This window comes from Grammomys surdaster, unplaced genomic scaffold, assembly GCF_004785775.1.
Source record: "Grammomys surdaster isolate TR1022 unplaced genomic scaffold, NIH_TR_1.0 126133, whole genome shotgun sequence".
NCBI classification, from domain to species: Eukaryota; Metazoa; Chordata; class Mammalia; order Rodentia; family Muridae; genus Grammomys; species Grammomys surdaster.
The window spans coordinates 5,714,555-5,733,995 of NW_021620941.1; the positions used below are offsets into that span (position 1 = coordinate 5,714,555).

General features: G+C 54.6%; 1 protein-coding gene across 5 annotated transcripts in view; it reads right to left on the reverse strand.

The window, feature by feature from the left end:
• Ralgds (ral guanine nucleotide dissociation stimulator) overlaps positions 1-19,441 on the reverse strand; it is a 39,616-nt gene that overhangs the window by 1,653 nt on the left and 18,522 nt on the right. Inside the window, exons 1-17 of one of the 5 annotated variants that reach the window (XM_028756992.1) lie at positions 17,736-18,116; positions 10,369-10,479; positions 8,950-9,143; positions 8,413-8,472; positions 7,731-7,924; positions 7,068-7,471; positions 6,200-6,415; positions 5,901-6,004; positions 5,500-5,584; positions 4,192-4,260; positions 3,813-3,899; positions 3,356-3,388; positions 2,983-3,104; positions 2,731-2,826; positions 2,327-2,528; positions 1,948-2,190; positions 969-1,083 (exon numbers count right to left, since the gene is read on the reverse strand). In XM_028756992.1, coding sequence (XP_028612825.1) covers positions 969-1,083; positions 1,948-2,190; positions 2,327-2,528; positions 2,731-2,826; positions 2,983-3,104; positions 3,356-3,388; positions 3,813-3,899; positions 4,192-4,260; positions 5,500-5,584; positions 5,901-6,004; positions 6,200-6,415; positions 7,068-7,471; positions 7,731-7,924; positions 8,413-8,472; positions 8,950-9,143; positions 10,369-10,479; positions 17,736-17,918 — 2,518 coding nt within the window. In that variant the 5' untranslated portion in view covers positions 17,919-18,116. Of the gene's footprint in view, positions 1-968; positions 1,084-1,947; positions 2,191-2,326; positions 2,529-2,730; positions 2,827-2,982; positions 3,105-3,355; positions 3,389-3,812; positions 3,900-4,191; positions 4,261-5,499; positions 5,585-5,900; positions 6,005-6,199; positions 6,416-7,067; positions 7,472-7,730; positions 7,925-8,412; positions 8,512-8,949; positions 9,144-10,368; positions 10,480-17,735; positions 18,117-19,441 lie in introns of those variants that run through there. The other 4 variants (XM_028756991.1, XM_028756995.1, XM_028756994.1 and 1 more) reach the window with 4 other exon arrangements.

Here is a 19,441-nt window from a genome sequence, read left to right on the forward strand (position 1 = left end):
ATCCTTGAGAATGGCCTGGCTCTTTGATTTATCTTTTTAATTACGTGCATGTATCTATGGAGGTCCAAAGAGGGCATCACACCCCGTACGACTGGAGTCACAGGAGGCTGTCAGTCAGCTGACGTGTGTGCTGGGAACTGAACTCGGGTCCTCTGGAAGAGCAACAGGTTCTAACTGCTGAGCCATCTCTCCAGCACACAGCAGACACTCTAACCACTGAGCCGACTCCCCAGCCTGGGCTTGGTTTTGATTCCATCCTTCTCCTTTCTAGAACACTGACTCTTCTGTGTGCTCTTTGCATCTCATGTGTGGATTTCTCTTTTAAAGATTTATTTTATGTATGAGTACACCATTGCTCTCTTCAGACACACCAGAAGAGGGCATCAGACCCCATTGCGAGGCACCATGTGGTTGCTGGGAATTGAACTCAGAACCTCTGGAAGAGCAGTCAGTGCTCTTAACCCCTGAGCCATCTCTCTAGCCCTCAGTGTGGGTTTATTTACTTTTATTTTACATGTGCTGGTTTTTGCCTGCACGTATGGCTGGGAAGATGCTGGACCTCTGCAAACTGAAGCTACAGACAGTAGTGAGCTGCTATGGAGGTGCTGGGAACTGAACCTGGGTACCCTGTAAGAGCAGCCAACGCTCTTAACCGGTGAGCCGTCTCCCCAGTCTCTCAAGTGTTGATCTTACACGTGAACATTCTTCCTGAAGTACCTGCTTTCTTATTTTACCCAGACAATGTCCCCTCTGCCAGACCCATGCATAAGCCTCCCTCCTCAACTTTGTCGGGAGGCCCAGCAGCAGATGCTGGGGCAGGGAGGAAAGCCTGGGTGCTAAGGGCTGCCAACAGCTTGTGTGGGCACCGTGGCTACTGTGCTTTCTAGAGTCTGGGCCTTGGAGCTGGGGCAGGGGCTGGTGCTGACCCGCTCCTCAGCACTGGCCTGCGGATTGACTGACTGACTTACTGTGATCCTCTGAGATGATCTGCACCAGCTCATAGTCCTCTGGCTCGTCCTCGTCGAGGTTGTGTTTGTCCATGGCTTTCCGGATGACAGTCGGAGCCTTATCCTGGCTGGTCACCTGAATTGCAATGGACAGCGGGTTATTAGGACAGGGTACAGTGGCCTACAACAGCCTGCCACCAACGCCCACACGACCTTGGGGAGCTGTGTGATCCTGAAGGCAAGAGGATCAACAAGCCCAGGGAGCCAATTATCTCCACTCCAATGGTAAGGAGGAAGCAGCTAATGCTCACTGGCCTCCTATGTCTTGCCCCGACCTAAGGCTGTGATGGTAGACAGCACAGGCTAACTCAGGGGGCTCAGTCATGGGGTCACCCAGGTGAATGTGACTAAGCACAGAGGGCTGAGGCTCCCCTGGGGTGGAGTATGGTAGAGTACCAGACCCAGTGTAGCAGCTGTCTGCAGCACAAGCCCTGGCAGGTGGGAAAGGTCCTCCCTGTGTGCCCATCCATAATCTGAGTAGATCCCATTGGCTCCATGTTCAAGTAACATCCACACCTTGACATTACTGACTCTGCCCATGGCCACCACCCTGCTTTGGCCCCTGCCTTCCTGAGCTTGGACTGCAACAGATTCTTAAGAAGTCTGCCTCCATCTTGGTCAGCAACCTATCTCCGTGGGCACACCAGGTCACCAGAGGCCTCTGTCTTAGACTCTAAGAGAAAACCAAGGGCCTTACAGGTCAATGGGGCCCTGACCAACTACCCGTTAATCCCTGTCCCATTGCCTAGGGCCTGATGCTCTATGGGCCAGTTTCCTGGGGGCTTGGGCATACTGCTTCTCTCCTTCCTCGCAGGCCCGAGTGCTGACCAAGGTCTCCAGGTATTTCTCTCTATTCTTTTTTAAACAGTTTAAAGACCGACAGCAGGCACGGCTGCTGCCCAGCCAAGTCGGGCCCCATGGGGCCAAGGCTGCTGCTCACCAGGATGCTCTTGTACATGTTGCCGTTGTCCACGTCCAGGCTGACGCGGATGATGCAGCAGTCGCCCACCTGCTGGTTGTACAGGGGCAGTGAGGAGCTGTAGCTGCAGACCCCTGAGACGGAACGCTTGTGGGTGCGTGTGGTAGACACAGGCGTGGTAGAGGCAGACGAAGAGGAGGTGCTGCTGGAGGCTGAGCTGATGCCCGAGGTCTCTGGGGATGACTGGGAGGCTGACTCCCAGAACTGTGGGTGACAGCAGTGTCAGCAGCAGCCTGAATCATGAAGGGCCCTGAAGGCCAGTAGCCAGCTTTGGGGACTTCTGGGACCCTTGTTCAACCAAGTGTCAGGAGGGGCCAGAGGAGGGAGCAAGGGTGGTCACCTTCTTTTCCTGGCCGTCAGGAGACTCTGGGACAAAGCTCATGTTGATCTCCTCCACGTCAGAGCTGGAAGAGCCAGCTGAGTGCACACTGAGTGCGTCGGTGATGTCCCCGCTGCCAAGGTAGGGGCTGCACCGGAGCTGGTCACAGGACTTGGAGTGGGCGCTGCCACTGGTGCTGAGCTCCGTGCTGGGAGCCTGGCGGCTGCAGGAAAGACTTGGCTTACTCTGAGTCTTCCCAGGGATGCCAACCTTGATTGCTCTCAGTCTCAGCCCACCAGTCCTGCTTTCCCTGGCTATCTGAGGGATCACCCCATCTCACAGAGGTGAAAACTGAGGCCCAGATTGCCGAGTCAGCTCACTCTATGACTGGCTGGTGGGTGTTAGGGTAAGGCCCCAGCACTTACTCGCTCCAGCGCTTGACAATGGCTGTGCTTTTCTTGCTCCTCAGGGTGTTGCTGGCCGACTCAGATGGGGGCTCCAGCTCACACGATAGGTTGTAGCTGAAGCAGAGGTGGCTGTGAAGCTACCAGGGGCCAAGCTGGGGTTCCCCTTTGGGGCTAGCCCACAAGTTGGAGCCTAGGTACGCAGCTATCACCAGGCAACAGTGATGACACCATGACCCTCCCCCCACCCCATCCCCCAGCTAGCACCCTCACCTCTCAGCCTCGCTGAGTCGGTCCATGGCTCGGAACCAGGCTCCAAAGTGCTCCTCAGGAGCGATGCTGTAATTGTTGCAGGCCGACTGTAGCAACTTGATCTGGGCAATGACTTCAAACTCCTAGATCAACAGACGACAGGTGATGGGCAAGTGCTAACAGCCTCTGGGTCTTCTCGACTTCCCACTTACACCCACTCAGGGTGTCTCCCTGTTTTCACAGGAGACTGTCCTGGATGTCATCACCCCAAGATCCTTTTCTATGGAATTGCCTCGGAAGAGTGTACCATGAATCACCATAAATCAACAAAGGATGGAGCACATGCCTCGCCCAGTCCATGTCCCCTCCCCATCCTGAGGGTGGCAGCTCTCACCTTCCTTCTCTTTTCAAAGTTGATCAGTCTCCCCTAGAAGACAGACAACCAGTGTCCGTAAGAAAATAGCCAGGGTCCACCAGTGCTTACCTTCTCTTGCATTACCACAGACACCCACGAGGGGGCAGGAGGCACCCATACCTGGTTCTAGGCACTAGCATAGGGAAGCCAGAGGGCAGAGGCTGTAGACATTTCTGTCCAGCCCTCGCTGAGTTAGAAGGCCCTGCCCACATGCTGTCTGACCCTGGAGTGTCAAGCTTCACTCTCTCGCCCGGAGCCACCATCTGAGGGTCATGCGTGTCTAGTCTGGCCAACCCTCTCCTCAGTTCTGCTGTCAGAACTCTAGAAAGTCTCCAAGCTCTCACGAGAACCAGACCTCAGGGGTCAGTAGGGGCTCTGTTCTCTCAGGCCTCAGGCCCTGCCCTTCAAACCCCGCCACAGGCCCAGGTTCACTCACATACAGATAGTCCTTCATGGCAGTGTCCAGCATCACCAGGTCTGTGAGGAAGGTGCCCAGGTAGGGGACAGTACCCTGGATGACACCCTGGGGCATCAAGTGGAGAAGAAGCAAGGCTCAGGCCGTCTTCACGACTCACCTAACCCCAGCCCCACCACTTAGGGCAGCCCAAGAACCTTTGTCACTTCCCTCCCAGAGTCCCCTGCTGCCCCCATCCCAGGCTAGAAACATCCATGGCCCCTGTTCATACCCTCCTCTGCCAAGCTCTGACTCTGGTGGTACAACTGTCTCTTGTCCCCAAAGATAAGAGCTGGTCACCTTGCCACAGGACGTAAGGGCCAAGGGAAGCCCTTCCTCTCCCAACCTCCAGGCTACTCACTGTCTCCTTCTGCCGCCTCTGGGCTCTCCTGGGGTTCATCTCCAGTGTGGCAAACTTGGAGGTTCCTTCCTGCCCGGGTTGAATGTGAAGTCAATGAAATTTTCTTCCTCTCCTGAGCCTAACCTATGCTCCGATCCTGGGTCTGGCTGGGCCACCATATCTGCTGCTACATTTAGTATTTCTAGATCAACGTTCTGCTCTAACACTCACTGGGTGGGTGAGGGAGGGCCTGGGCCTGGCCTCAGTGCACCTCACCTTCTAAGTTCCTGGGGACGGGAGGGCTCAATTCCTGGCCCTTAGTGTCATCTTGACAGGCTTCCTGCAAAATGAGGGGTGTGCAGCCCGGTGACCTCCTGCACACCCTCATTTCCCTTAGACCTCACTGCCTCTTGTGAGCTCAGCACCTTCCATTTGCCAGACAAGAAAACAGAGGTCTAGACGCCGGCAGCACTTTTCATGGAGACCCATGGGGACCCAAAGGAGTGCAGCCTGGCTGGTGTCCTGTCCTCTGGACACAAGATGCACGGTAGGATTGTCTCTAACTGAGCTTTGTCCTAACTGGAGGGACAAGGCGTCTCAAGCTCCTTGCTCCACTCTCCAGGCGGGGCCTGACACTGATGTCCCAGCTCCACAGGTCCCTAAGCAGAGGGCTTTGTTCTCTAAGGATTCTGGGCCCTGCAGGGCTATCTCAGCCTGACCTGTATAGCAAGGGCCCATGATAATGCTGCTCTTTTCATGTTGAAGCTTCAAGGCTGAGAGAGAAAAGTAAGTTCATCAGTTCCTGATACATCTAAGCTGGCTGGGCATCCTATGACCTCAAGGGATAATGCAGTCCACCACCATTCCTCATGCTGGCCAGTGGTTGCTGCTCCAGGGCAGAGGGGAGAGCCACCTATACAAACATATCTGCACCCTGGATGTTTGAAATGGAGGGTGATTCCCATCCCAGGTAACCTGTCCCCTGGGACAAGCCTGGCATCACAGAGACAGAACAGGCTGGCTCAGGGAACTTGCTCCCTCGCCCATCAGTCTGTCCGTGGCTAAGCCCTAGCAGGAAAGCTGTAGATCTGCTAATCCGGTTGGCTCAGCTTCCCGCAGCAGCCCTGGCTGGCTGTCTCAACTACATCAGATTACCAGAGGCCTACTGTTCCCCAAATGCCTGCCACCTGTCCAAGGAACAAAGTCACCCCTCCTCCTGTCCAGTCTTGACAGGACTGGAAGTTGGCCAATTAGGAACTGAAACCCTGCCATCTCCTGTCCCCCTGGACCCCCCACACCCTCCCGCCAACACTGTGGCTGCCACCTCACCTTGATGAGCAGCTCTCTGCTCAGGGAGTAGTTGTTCTCATCAGAGAAAATCTCTGACAGTTTCTGGAACACTCGAAAGCTGTCCCTGCAGGAGAAACAGAGTGAAGACAGCGGTTGGGAAGGGTGTGCACTGGGGCAAGCATGGTGGGGAACCCACTTTCTTTTATAATAAAGAGTCTAAGCTACTGGAGAAGAACCTTAAACATGGTTCCCCTGAAGACTACCTGAGTAGGCAAAGCTGTGTTTGCTTCCAGCTGGGTACTGCTGTGCTGTGTGCAAGCATGGGCGCTCACCTGGCTCCAATCAGGGCGCACAAGTTCACGTGCCTCCCAGTGGACCCACCCTCACTGAGGACGGAGCCAGCCTGAGATACAGCTGGGGCTGGGGATGGGAAGGCCTACCTGGAGACCTCCTCCCACGTCTTCTTTAGGCGGTGGATGGCATTGCTCTGCAGGGCAGAGAGGATGGCGTAGAGGGAGGAGAAATTCTTGAGCACTCTGCACTCCTGGGGACAAGGAGGGGACATCCCATAGATGAGCCCCTCCTTCACACCAGGAAGCTCCCAGAGGGCATGCCAGGGACACTCGCTCACACAGCAACTCAAGTGGACAGTGCCAGGAGCACTCGAGTGTACGCTTGCTGTGTGGCCCCGAGGTCTATGAAGAAAACAAGAGGTTCCCAGGCCCCTCCTGTAGCCTACCCTGGCCACTTCGATCCAGTGTTCCACCACCCGGGCCCTGTCCGGAGCCTTCATACTCTGGTCCCCAAGGCATGTAGTAATAACACAGTTGGCCACATTGTTGAACTGGGCGACAGTGGCGCGGATGGTAGGCGCGAGGTGCTCCTTGCCCTTCTTGTCCCGCTGGGACCAGATGGAGCCCAGGCAGTGGTAGGGCACGACTTTCTTGAATAGTTCCTAGGGAAGGGTCAGTGTCACTGCGCCCTGCACAGCCCGAAGGCACAGGCTGTAGCACTTAAGAATAAAGACGTGGCTGAGCCTGTGGGACCCTCGATCCTCCACCTGACTTCTGATGGCACCAGTGCAGGGCAAACCAAGGAAAGTGAAGGGGAGAAGCGCACACACAGCAGTGGCCTGCCTGCTCACCTCAGAGCATCTGCTGCTCCTCCCCAGCAGGCACACCATGTCTCAGCCCTGCCCCATGTCTCAGTCTCCAGTGCACAGTAAGCACTTCATAAATGCTGAGGTTAGATGATAGGCCTCCAGGTGGAATGGAGGAGGGTGATCCAGGCGCACCTTGGCGAGCACTCCTCCATCCCTAAGGGGGCAGCCAGGCAGGCATGCACGTGCACGTACAAACACACACACACACACACACACACACACACACACACACACACACACACATTCTCATTCCCCCCAACCCCCTCTCTTCATGACTACCATGGGGATGGGAAATCAATGCCTTGGGTTAAGTAGTATGCCCTAATCACATGCTTGTTAACAGTGGAGCTAGGACTTGCCCTAGGACATAGGCTCTGAACCAGAAAACAGGTCTAGACAGCAGAGGACAAAGGAAGCCTGTCTTGCCCCACACCCAGCCACTCACTGCGTCCATCCGAGTAAACTGCTCAGCTACTAAGTCAGGAGGGAACAGCAGGAGGTGAGGCTTCTCTTCTAGTCCATTCTCTGTGGCTTCAGACAAAGGCCAGGAAGGCTCGAGCACAGGAGCGGGCACAGGAGCTGACTCGAGTTCAAGGCTCTGTGAGACAGCGGGGTCCAGCTCCGGAACAAGTGCTAGGGAAGGCTCAGGCTCTAGAGGCAGCTCTGGAGCTGGTTCTGGCTCAGAGGCTGGCGTCACCACCGGGCTGGATGCCAGCACTGGCACTGGGGCTGCGACTGGCTCTTGTACTGGAGTGGATGCCACCACGCGGCTGGGCGTCAGAAGTAGTGCGGGAGCTGGTTCTGGCTGTGAAGCTGGTTTCAGAGACAGCACGGGAGCTGGGGGCAAGGCTGCAGGAGATAAGATGTCCACTATAGCTGCCTCGCCCAGAGCATTTCCAAGACAGAGACTCACCGGCTGCCAGAGAACAAGCCCCTGTCCCCACAACAAGATGCTATCCTAGACTGTGGTGTACTACCTACCCATGGGTCCCAGGCTCGCTCTTGCTCCCGCCTAGGAGTTGGAGCATCTTTGTGGTACAAACTATCACTGACTGTTTCTAGCAGGTTCTATGTAGCTGCCCCCCCCCCCCCCCCCCCGGCTCCTCACCCTCAGGCTCAACCTCACTGGGCTCCAGGTCCTCCAGCTGGGCCAGAAGAAGGTGAGCACGGCGCTCCAGGTCTGAGCCAGGCATGTTGAGCTGCACATAAGCCACCAGCTGCTTGAGGCAGGGAAAGTCCGGAGGTTGACAGAAATCCTCTGAGTATTGGTCCAGCCAGGTGCCCAGGATGGAGGAGATGGCACTGGGGACACGCAATAGAGTCAGAGGCATGGCTTTCCCCATTCTTTAGGGAACCATTCCCACTCCTGCCCAACTCCACTGGAATGCAGATGCCCAAATGGCCTGCCATTCAACCAGTGGCGAGGGTTACCTCAGTACCTACTCTTTATGAGCCAGGTGTGGGCTGCATTTTCCTGAGGAACACAGGGACCAGCTAAATGCCCATTCCTAAGGAGGGAGGCTGTATGACTACTGAGAGGCTATGCTAGGAAAGGATTTTCACAGTGACTGGTTCTGAACCCCCCCCCACACACACGCACACGCACGCACACCCCTCCACTCTGCTCCTTGAATGCGCAGTATCACCCTGAATTCTGTCTTCCTTCTGATGCAAGAGGAGCCTCAGACCTCGGCCCAGCAGCAGGAACCAGACGCGTGGGGCCTACAGCTTGCTCAGCCCCTGTTCCCCTTGTTCTCTAAACGTCCCCTTCGGACTCAAAGCCTACTTACTTTTTGAGTTGGTCCTGCGGTCCACCGTCCTCACTGGAGTAGGGGAGGATGCAGCCATATCTAGAGGAGGCCGTGAGGGCGTCACATCTACCGTACCTGCTTATGATGTCTAGTGTTACTGGTCAACTCCCTGAAGGGAATGGCGCCCAGGGAGGAAGGGACTCTCTGCTCTTGTCACAGAGTTAAGTGCCTGGCAACATGGCTACGCACAGCACATGTTTTGTAAGCTGAGGCACTTCAGCAGACCCTGGGACCTTTCAGTCGAGTACCACAAGGCCGTCCTCGCTCTGTGTATATCTAGATTGAGGTCCCCCTCCCTGCTATGTAGGGAAACCACTTAGCCTGAGGCTGAGGAGAGAAAGCTTCTCCACAGAGGAAGGGAAAGTCATGTAAAACCCCACAGGCCTTGACAGGGCCCATCTAGTTTGGTCCTGACAACAGGATGCTTACCACCAAACTGGGGCTCAAAGAAACACAAGGCATTCCCAAGACACAGCCAGGAGGAAGGGTGTCCCTGGGCCTGGCGGTGGTGCTCACCTTTTGAATAGCAGGTCTAGCACCTGCTGAGTGGTAGTGAAGGCTCTGTAGGTACACAGGAAGACGGTGACATAGGAGAGGTCACTGCCCTGGAAGGCAGGCACCAGGTGCTCCACCAGCTTCTCCAGAGTGCCAGCCTTCACTGTGCGCACCTTGCAGGTCTCATAGAGGTTCAGAGCCGACTCGTTCTCACACTGGGGGACAAGAGAAAGGCACAGTCACTGGCGGGGTCATGTTCTCAGGGAAGCAAGAGGCTGGAGCTCGGATCACCTCATGTACACCCTCAGCAGAATGTGGCCAAAGCTGGGACAAGAGGGTCTCTGGTTTTAAAACGTCTCTAATTTTCAAGCAGAATTTGAAGTGTTGAGCTCTTCAGGGTGGTTTCTTAGGTGAGTGACATTCTCCTAACATACTCTGGGGGAGGAGGGATGGTTTCCATCCTAGAGGTGGAAAGGCGGGTTTACTCCAGGATCAGGGGGTTGGCCTATCAAGACCCAGAACGTTCCCTGAGCAAGTTCAATGACCACATGGAAGAGTCATGCTGGGATCCAACAGCAGTTAAGCATGACAGTGTGGCAACAGGGTTGTCTTCTGGAATATTATGTGGCTGGGTCAGGCTCAGTTTCTTAGCTCAAGGGGCCCACAAGACTTGTTCTGAGATAGCAAGTTCCAGAGAAGTATATACACGTTGAAGAGTTTTATCAACTTGATACATCTGACAAAATCAGAGTCACCTGCGAGAAAGGAACCCCCACGGAGAGAATGCCTCCATAAGACTGCTGTGGACAAGACTGGAAGGCATATTCTTAATTAGTGATTGATATGGGAGGGCTCAGCCAATTGTGGGTGAGGCCAGCCCTGGGCTGGTGGTCCTGGGTTCTATAAACAGGAGGCTGAGCAAGCCAGTAAGCAGCACCCTCCATGGCCTCTGCATCAGGTCCTGCCTCCAGGTTCCAGCTCTGCATGAGCTCCTGTCCTGACTTCTCTCAGTGATGGACTATGATACAGAAATGTGAGCCCAGTGAACCCTTTCCTCCCAGCCTGCTTTTGGTCATGGTTGTTTCTTTATAGCAATAGCAACCCTAAGACAGCTTACAAAGCTTAAACTTGGAAGCCCTACTATGTGAGAGGATTTCTGAGACCAGGAGGAAGTGGGGGGAGGGGCGGCGGGGAGGAGTGACATGTGAGGACAGGTTTTAAATCTGGCAAAATATTTGAATATGTATGGCCTTATGGGAAATGAGAAGCAAAGTCAATGGCGTCTTCTCTCACTTGTTGGTAGGTATGTCAGCCGGACCTTTGTGCAGAGGCTGAGGAAGGGAGGGAGGGTCAGCCCAGAGTCATGAGAGGGACTGCAAACAGAAAACCCTGGAAAGGAGTCTGGCAGGGCCACCCTCCTGGTCTCCTCTCCACACTCACCCCTAGCCAGCGCTGGCCCTTGGTGGCTCCCTGGTGTAGCTGGACCTTGCGCAGGGAGATGGAGTAGATGACCCCGTTGATCAGCTCTTCCCCAATCTCCTGCGTAGAGCTCTGGAAAGACAGGGCCCAGGAGCCAGGACAGAAAAATCAGGGGTCTGTTTTAGGGGCACAGCACAGACAGGTGGCTTCTGGACTTCCAGAGTGAAGAAAACAGAGAGCCCAGGACTCCGCTTCCCACCTGGCTCCTCATGACCTTAAGGCTGGCATCTCAGGAACCTGCTCCTGCCTAGTACTGGACAGCCCTACACCAGTATACCTGGACAGGTATTGTTGTTCAGCCATTTCAGAGAAGGGTAAGTGGAGGGTGAGGTAGTCAAACTGTCTTGTGTATATGGCAGATCCCCTATCCCAAGGCCCTAGCATGGTCACAGGTGGTACTGACCCTCAGAAAAACCTAGTCCCCAGAGCTAAAGGCCGGGTCACCCACGCACTCATCTCTTTGTGCCGTCTGAGGTTCCAGGCTGACCAAGCCGCATCAGGCAGTTCTTTCTAGCTCAGCACTGGAGTCAGCACCATGTGTCTAGAGCAGGTGTGGACGCTGACCACATCTGAGGCCACTTCCTTCCCCTTCTGCTCATTCATGCTTTTGAGACTTCTTGGGCAACACGGGGGTTCCCAGCTGGCTGTTCTTCCTCACGTGAGTGGGAAACAGCAACAGTGCTGAGGATTCACAAAACCCCAAATCATGAGGCCTATTTGGGGAAGGAGGGGGGTCATGTGGCTGCTTCTCAGAGCCTAGAGCAGAAAGGAGACACTCGCTTGCCCTACACCCCAGGCTCTCTCCTACTCCTGCCATCTGGAGAAGGCAGGGATGTAGGGGACCTGATTCCTGGAAGTCAGTGGATAACAAGAAGGCTCAAGACCCTAAGCAATCCTGGCCCATGACCCAGAGAACTTCCCTTCAGAGACCAGTAGCACTGTCATCAGCTAACTCTGACCCAAATCTAGAAAGCCTTTCAGCAGAGATAAAGACCATGGCTCTGGAACACCCACTGTGTCGGCTCAGTGGTTCCTAAAGTCAGGGCTGGAAGAGTCTCCCTTTCGCAAGGAGCCTGGCCATATCTGGCCTCAGCAGCAGAGTTAGGGTCACACATAAACCTCCTGAAACACAACACTGGGTTTCAGCCCAGGGACACCAGTACAGTGCTAGTTTACAACAGTTTTTTTACTGCTGCCTATTGAACAGAAATGTGCCCTGGCCAGGCACACCGGCAGGAGTAGTTGGACACAAGCAGCAGCAGCAGCAGCAGCAGCCATCACTGAGCAAGGGCTCAAAGGCAAGGCTCTGCCCTGGGCTTCCGCTGACACCCCAGCAGCTGGCCTGGGCCCTGTAGGAGTGTCATGTGATCCCTGCACCCTTCCCCCACCTGAGGCGGGCCATTCTGCCAGCTGGATGGGAATGGGGGTCCAGACAGGCAGTGAGAGCCATCCACACATGTCTTCCTCTGGGGAGTTGACACCCTGTTGCACAGATGGGAACTGTTCCAGCCATGAGGAGCTAACCCCATACATTCCGCTTGTTTCAAACAACCACAGCAGGAATGAACCAGACCACCTCACAAAACCGAGTGTGGGCCCCTTTGCACCAGATACTCAGAGAAGGCAGAGATGCCCCGTGCCTGGTTAGAAAACAACAGAGAAGAGCTTCTCTCCCCAGTCTCAGGATCTGCCCTCAGTCCCTCTGAGGTTGGAAGGGCAGGGACCATGGAACCTAAGGCCACCTTGGGCTACCTTTGTAGCAGGCAGCCCATGTAGGAGGTGTCATGCTCCCGGGAATACTCAAGCAGTCCAGGGAGAAGAGGGTTATAAGCTGGGCTGGCAAACAGCTGAAACAGCAAAAATGTCTGCCTGCCTGCCTGCCCAGGGCAGGCATCCAGGAAGCCTCTGAGCTCTAAGGGAGGAATGCCACATGGTTGGCTGTTTCCTTAGAGAGGATCATCCCTCCCACCCCCTAGCCTCCAAATGAACAAGGCCCCCAGGGGACTGGGATGAAGCTGGTGGCTGTGTCTAACACACTTGGGTCAGTTGCTTGAGGGTGAAAGTATCCCTGGGAGTCCTGTGAGTAAGCCCTCCCCACAATCACAGTCTCTTGAGCATAGCCCAGGGCTCCCAGAATGGGGTGTGTCATCTGATCAAAGTTCTCAGGCTGGCAGGCCAGCAGGATGTATGTCCCCAGCTAAGAGAGAGGGAGCTGCAGGCCAAGCCCTGAACAGCAAGCAAGGGGCTCAATAAGGATGGGGGTGCCAGGCCTGTGTCATCTCTCCCTAAAGAGCACTGGGTGGTGGTGGTGGCCTGTCCAGTCAGACACTGGCTGCTTCTGCTTCGGGAGGCCTTGGCAGATGTGGTAGAGTTCAAGCACGAGATCACAGCTTCTCTCTCCGTGTACAGAGGCTCAGTCTACTTGGTGATTCTAACCTCACCACACCTACCTGCACCACTGAGTCACTAGGGTACCCCCAGGTTCTACCAGGTCTCTTGCAGACCCCCTACAGCTCTGCACACACAGAACCCTCAGGACCAGAGCCATGTACAGTATCTCAGGAGGAATCTCACACCCCAGCTTAGCTCAGTAAGCTGGCCATGGGCTGAGAGAGCAGCAGCAGCAAACAGGTGACATGGTGAGGGCTGCAGCTGACCAAGGATGGCAGACGACACCTGGTACAGCACAGGAACTGGTGATGTATGAGAGCCACACCTGTCAGAGGACCACCTAGGACTGCTGGGCCGAGATGGCAGCTCATTCAGAGTACTGGCCCTCGCTTGGATTAGAGCTTCTAGAACAGGGAGAGGGCAGTCCAGATGCTAGTGAGCAATCTCAGGCTCTTATGATGGGAGAACACCTTCCCGTTTTACAGGTGGAAAGCAAGGCCTGTCCAGGTTGAGGTGAGAATCCAAGACTCCTCAAGTCCAGGCCATGAGCTCCGACAGAGGGAGTAAAATGAAAATATCAAGCATTAGAGCCCTCCATCCCAGCTCCAGCACTGGGTGGACAGCCTAGATTTTGAGCCCTCATGGTAGCCCTCGGTGATCACAAGAAGCCTCAGCTAGGGTGCCTGGTTGCCAGGGCAGCAGGAGACCAAGACCTCAGAAAGAAAAGTCTTGGGCCTATGCAGAGCTCCCAGAGTCGGTTTCAGGTCCCAGGAACCCTCCCTGTCAGCCTGAGTCCTGCTATGGCCAGGTTAGCATTTCAGGAAATAAAACTAGGCTCAAATAGGGGAGGGGAGACCCACCCCTTCAGCTCAGTAAATCCATGGCTTTGTCCGTTTGCAAATGGCCACCATCGGACCAGGCCTGGAAGGGGTCATGCCCCAGTCCTCACAAGGCATAAAGTAGACCCAGCTGAAGTCAGACTCACACCACTCCATGACCATGCCATTCAGTTAACACAGGCACTTCCTGTCCCAGAGCCTCTGTACAGGCAGTTCATGTAACTCTCCCAGTACGGTGCCTGGTGGATGAAGGACACCCTGGTAGGGACAGGTAGAAGCCTACTCAAGTCGAGCTAGGAAACAGCAGCCAGGACAAGGAATTTTATCCCTGGCCTGTAAGGACACACCCAGAGCTGGCTGCTGCTTCTGTCAGAGGCACGCCGTCAGGGCAGGGTCCAGCCATGGTACACAGATGCAGGGGAGAGGCTGAAGACAGAAATGACTTCCTCAAGCTACACAGCAGGTGGAAGGTGGCCAGGCTAGTGGTGTCACACTGAGCCTCTGAGCAGAGGCTTAGGGACACATCCTGGGGGACAGCCCTGCTGAGACATCAGTCTCACTTAGCCCACTCCATAGCTCCTTTTGTTTGTTTTTGTTTTTCAAAATAGGGTTTCTTTGTGCAGCCCAGGCTGTCCTGGAACTCACTCTGTAGACCAGGCTGGCCTCAAACTCAGAGATCCACCTGCCTCTGCTTCCTGGGATTAAAGGCGTGCGCCACCACCACCTGGCAACATGTCCATTTTATAGATGAAGAAACTCTGGGGTTCAGAGGGGCTAAGCTGGCATTCCAGCAAGGCAGCCTTTCACAGAGCTCAAGCTCTGTGCCTCCTGGGTTCAAAGGACAGATCGCCTACAGATGTGACCCATAGTACAACGGCTGCAGGCAAACACATCAAAAGGAGGGGAGCATGCCAACAGAACAGCCGTGGCCCAGCTCAAGTGAGCAGCCCTCAGGCTGTCCTTTCTTTGGGAAACTAAGTTTGCTTGGAGCCTCAGCTCCTGTACTAGGAAACAATCCATCTCAATCTCTCTCACTTTCACTGGGCTGGGGTGGCTCACTCCCCTGAGGTATATGCCTGATAACATAGCATTTGTGAGTGCATCAGAAGTCTGATTCAGGGCAGGTGCCAAACTATGAGATCCTTCTGAGTGCAGCTGAAGGCCCTCCAGAAGCTTCCTTGGAGCTGAGGGTCAGTGAGAGGTCTACCTACAGTCCTAAAAACTTTGTGATGACCTCTCTGACAGTCAGTCCCAGTTCCTGCCCTGCTAGCAATCTGGTTACTCTTGCTCCAGAACTGCCTGGAGGCTCCCAGGAAATGGTCCAGCATGTCTTTCTCAGTGTCCCAGGCTGGAGACCAGCCATCTGGGCCTCCTCATCCTCGTCTACTGTGCCTCTGAGGAAAACAACTGTAGGACAAGGAGATCCTGGGGGCACAGCTTTGATGGCAAGTCTTCTCATGAACATAACAAGGCCCTAAAGCAAGGCTGCCCTTTTAGAGTCAGCCAGGAAGTACCTCTGGAAAACTATCGTGTACACACACACACACACACACACACACACACACGCGTGCGCACACTATGTACCTATATTTCTGAGTTTTCAGTGTCAAGGGAACAAAAGAACCCTGGGGTAAACTAAGAGCTGCACACAGTACGATCAAGAAACCAGACAGCTCAGAGGAAGAAGCCCTGGGTCTCACCGTGTACAACCCACACAGCCTTCAGGCATCACAGGCAAACTGCCAAGGTAAGAAGCCTGCCTGGCCTCTGCCTCTGCAGTTGACCAGTTTGTTGAGTGCAATCTAATTAGTTGTTTCATTTGTTAAATGAGCTATTAATAGCCCTCACCCCCCAAAAAAGGACATAATGCATGCAAATTATTTAGCCTAGGCCCTTCTACCAAGCCCTGGAGGGCTGTTAGCTATTATGTTAAGTCCCTGGTTCCACTGTTCCCTAGATCTCAAAATCTGAGGTACTGTCACCTTCTCCTGGACTGTAAATAAGCTTTCCCACATCTCACTTGACCAAGGCCGTTGTGCAGTGCTTGGGTGAAACTCTATCCACTACCTTTGCTGGCTTCCATGTTCACTAGTTGTCTCTGCTGTGTCTTGCTTCCGGCTCTTACATGTAGCAGACACCCCGCCCCCAAGCCCAGGGAACACAGTTTATGCTGAAGTCCTGTCTGTGACCCTTCCTGACAACATATTTATCTGGGTGAGTAACTTCACCTCTGTGACCTCCAGCTTCTTAACAGATGGCGCTGGCATCTAAACAGAGGGCTGTGTGAGCCAGGAGGAACAAGGTACTGGTGCCTGCTGCCTGTAAATGCTACAGATCCACAAATCACCCTTGCCAGGCTGAAGCTGAAGCATGCCTGTCGCAGGAGCATAAACCTCATCACCTCCATAAAGCAGACAGGAGCAGGTCAGGCTAGGTCAGTGGTGGCCTTACCTAAAACTGAGAGGGCAGGCAGATGCCCAGATGTGTGAGGACACCTGGCAACCCCAGGCTGATGGGAACAAATGACATAAGACAAAAGGCAGAGACAGAGACTGCAGGGACCTCAACTGAGTTGGCTTCATTTCTGGACCTGGGTCTACTACCAGGAAATCAGCCTCAGGATGGGGACGCAGGGAATTATTGGCAAAACAGACAGGGATTTCCCTGCCCCCTCCCCCAGGCGAATACTAAATGGTCATTGTGTTCAGTTTCCGGTTGTGGCCTCCTCTCCTGCCAGGACCCTGGTTTTCCTGCCCCAGCCAGAAGCTTCCCCTCTGGTATCTAAACAGTAACCAGGCTGTATGACAACAGAGAGGACTGGAGAGAGGGCCAGCAGAGGAGGCACAGACAGCATCAACCTGTGCAGGGACAGAATCTTTGATAGCCCTGCCACAAAGGGTCCTCAGGGATGTAGATGGACAGAGCCAGAGAGAAGACACACACACACACTCAGAGAGAGAGAGAGAGAGAGAGAGAGAGAGAGAGAGAGAGAGAGAGAGAGAGAGAGAGAAGTGATCAGGCCAGGCCCTTCCAGCACACAAAGCCGGAGACTCTGCCAGACATAATGAAAGCCAGATGAGTACAGGGCTGGTGCGGGCTGCCCACTACCAAGCTCCCTGGAGTCCCTCCCCAGCCGCCATGAGGATGAGACCACTGGGTGAACGAGAAGCCTGGCTTGGGATACCTGCCAAGCACAGGAGGCCTCCCAGGCCTGGGGGCTCTATGACTGAGAGCTCCCAAGTATGCTTTGTCCAGGCCTTCTCTAGGCAGAGCAGGATGCAGGACTGCCTGGGATTCCACTGCCTCTGGGGCATGGTGGCAGGTGTATACTAAGGTGGAAGAGGGCACAGTCAGGTGTCCCTGCCCAGGACACTAGAAACAAGCTCCTACCCATACTTATTAATCTCTTCTCCCAAACATAAAGGCATTGATTGTCTCCCTTCTCTGAATCCTCCTAAACTCTTACAAACATGTTGGCACATTTTTCTAACCGGGCAGAAATGAATCACAGGTCATCATAACTGAACACCTTACAGTCCTCTTACTGACTGAACACCTGATTCCACACGTTGGAGATGAGCCCATCCCACCCCCTTCCTTCCACTGCCTCCTCTGAGCAGCTTTGATGTTCCTGGGTCATTAGACCTATGTCTGACTCAGTGATGGGTATCCAAAGGCCCCTGAGGTTCCACTCACCTTTGAGAAGTCTAGGACCGTGCCACCACAACCACTTCCTGGTCCACTACATTGTGTGGCCTCCTCCTGTAGCATGCCCCGTTGACAAGGGTTTGAAATGAGGACAGGCCCTAGTGGTTGGAGCATTCAAGTACCACAGACGTGTAAATAGTGACAGCATGGAGGGGCTTAAAGGTCTGATTGTAGGGTCACACCTGTGCTGGATGGGAGCAGGTACTGGGATGAATTGAGGGGGTATGGAAATTCAGCTCTGATCCCCAGCTATTGCTGAGGATGTGCTGGAAGCTGTAATGCCCAACTGGTTGCCCCGGGGCTGGTGCAGCAGGGGGATTTCTGAGGAAGGAACCCCCCCACCAACTCCCACACAATGCTGCAAAGGACCCTGGGCCTCGGCTCACCCACCTCCAGGCGCGGCAGATCGGGATCGAGCTGCGTGAAGCTGTGCAGCACCACCGGACAGCTGTCGGGGACGCCCACCTCCAGACGCACAGCGTCCCACACGCTGCGGCTGCGCCGGGAGCCGGGAAACAACGGCTCGGCGCCCCCTACGGGCCCGGCCGCCTCGGCCCACATGCGCTGCACCATGGACGATTCGCGGTGGCGCGAGTGGCCGGCGGGCCGCGAGACCCGGGGCGGCGCGGGCGCAGGGCCGGCCCGGCGCGGCTCCGCGCTGCCTGCGCTCTGCGCCTGGGCCCGGCCTTGCTGATGTCAACTGGGGGCGGTGACTGCTGGGGGCGTGGTTTCCGAGAGGCGTGAGCCTCCTCTAATTGTCAGGCCTGGTGGATACTGCTTCCACACGCAGTCTGTGTTGTGTGGGCGTGCCCATGATGCTGTTTTGCTGAAATCAGATCCACTTCCCGAGAATTCCAGTTACCACACCCCCTAGCTCTGTAGCCTCAGTTTCTTCAACTGGAAAGTATGGGTAATGAAAATGACTTCCTCCAACAGTGTGACTGGGAGGATGTCATGGGATCACTGGCTATGTACTCATATACCAGAGCATGGAGAAGGGTGACCCTTAGTGTTGATTGGGCTGAGTGTCCAGAGGGTGTTGACATCCAGCCCAAGCTCCATTGGGAGAGGGACGCTTTCAGCCTCAACACCAGTCACCACAGCCATGCACAAACTAGACAGACCTACCGTGCAAAAGAAATGTAGTTACCTCTAGGTGAGGCTGTATACGTTGAAAATGCTTATTTTACTGTATGTGTAGGGTTATTTGCCATGAATGTGTGTACATTGCATATGTGCCTGGTGCCTGAGGGGAACAAACTGTGAGCTGCCATGTGGGTGCTGGGAACTAAACCCAGGTCTCTGGAAGAACAGTAAGTACTCCTTGGTGCTGAGCCATTTCTCTAGCCATAAGGCCTAAAGTTTCTCTGAAATTTTTAATTGTTGGAAAGTATTTTTATGAGAAGGCTCTAATGATAAATACGATTTAAGAAAAAGATAGGCAGATTTGGCTTGGGGTGGAGATCCCCTAAGGCTGCTCAGAAGCCTGGCTGGGGCCCTGCCCTATCTCCAGAAAGTCCAGGTGTGTCAGGGTATAGCACAGGAAGGCACTGGCTTCCACGCATTCTGTAGGCTTTCCTCAGCCCCATTCCTGGGCCAAGGACCCAGCCAGCAGCCGCTCAGCTTTGTTTCCTGTCCCAATACTCTCTCCTATTCTGGCTTTTTCCCCCCTAAGGGCCGCTTTTCTCTGATACTTAGTTCTCAGGCACCACCTCTCCAGCCTCAAAGGGAAAGAGGTAGGGAGTTAAACCTGCAGCAGACAGGCTGTCTGTCGACTCACTAGTCGTGGGGATGGACATTGGCAGAGGTGAGGGTCCCATCATCTACTCTGCCTTCCTGGTTGCTATCCACCTGTTTTATCAGTCCTTTTCCTGTCTTGTTCTGCATGGCTGCATTTCCCTCCTGGAAAGTCTGTTCATGGATATCACATGCACAGATAAAGAAACACAGACACATGTGTAGGCAGATCCACGGAGACATAGCGACAAAGGCAGGCAAAGAAACTCCTCACCCCACAGTCCAGCAGCTCAAGCCTTTTTACTGTGACCCCCCTTTCACCAATGTAAGTGCCCTCATGTCCCTGCTACCCTAGACCC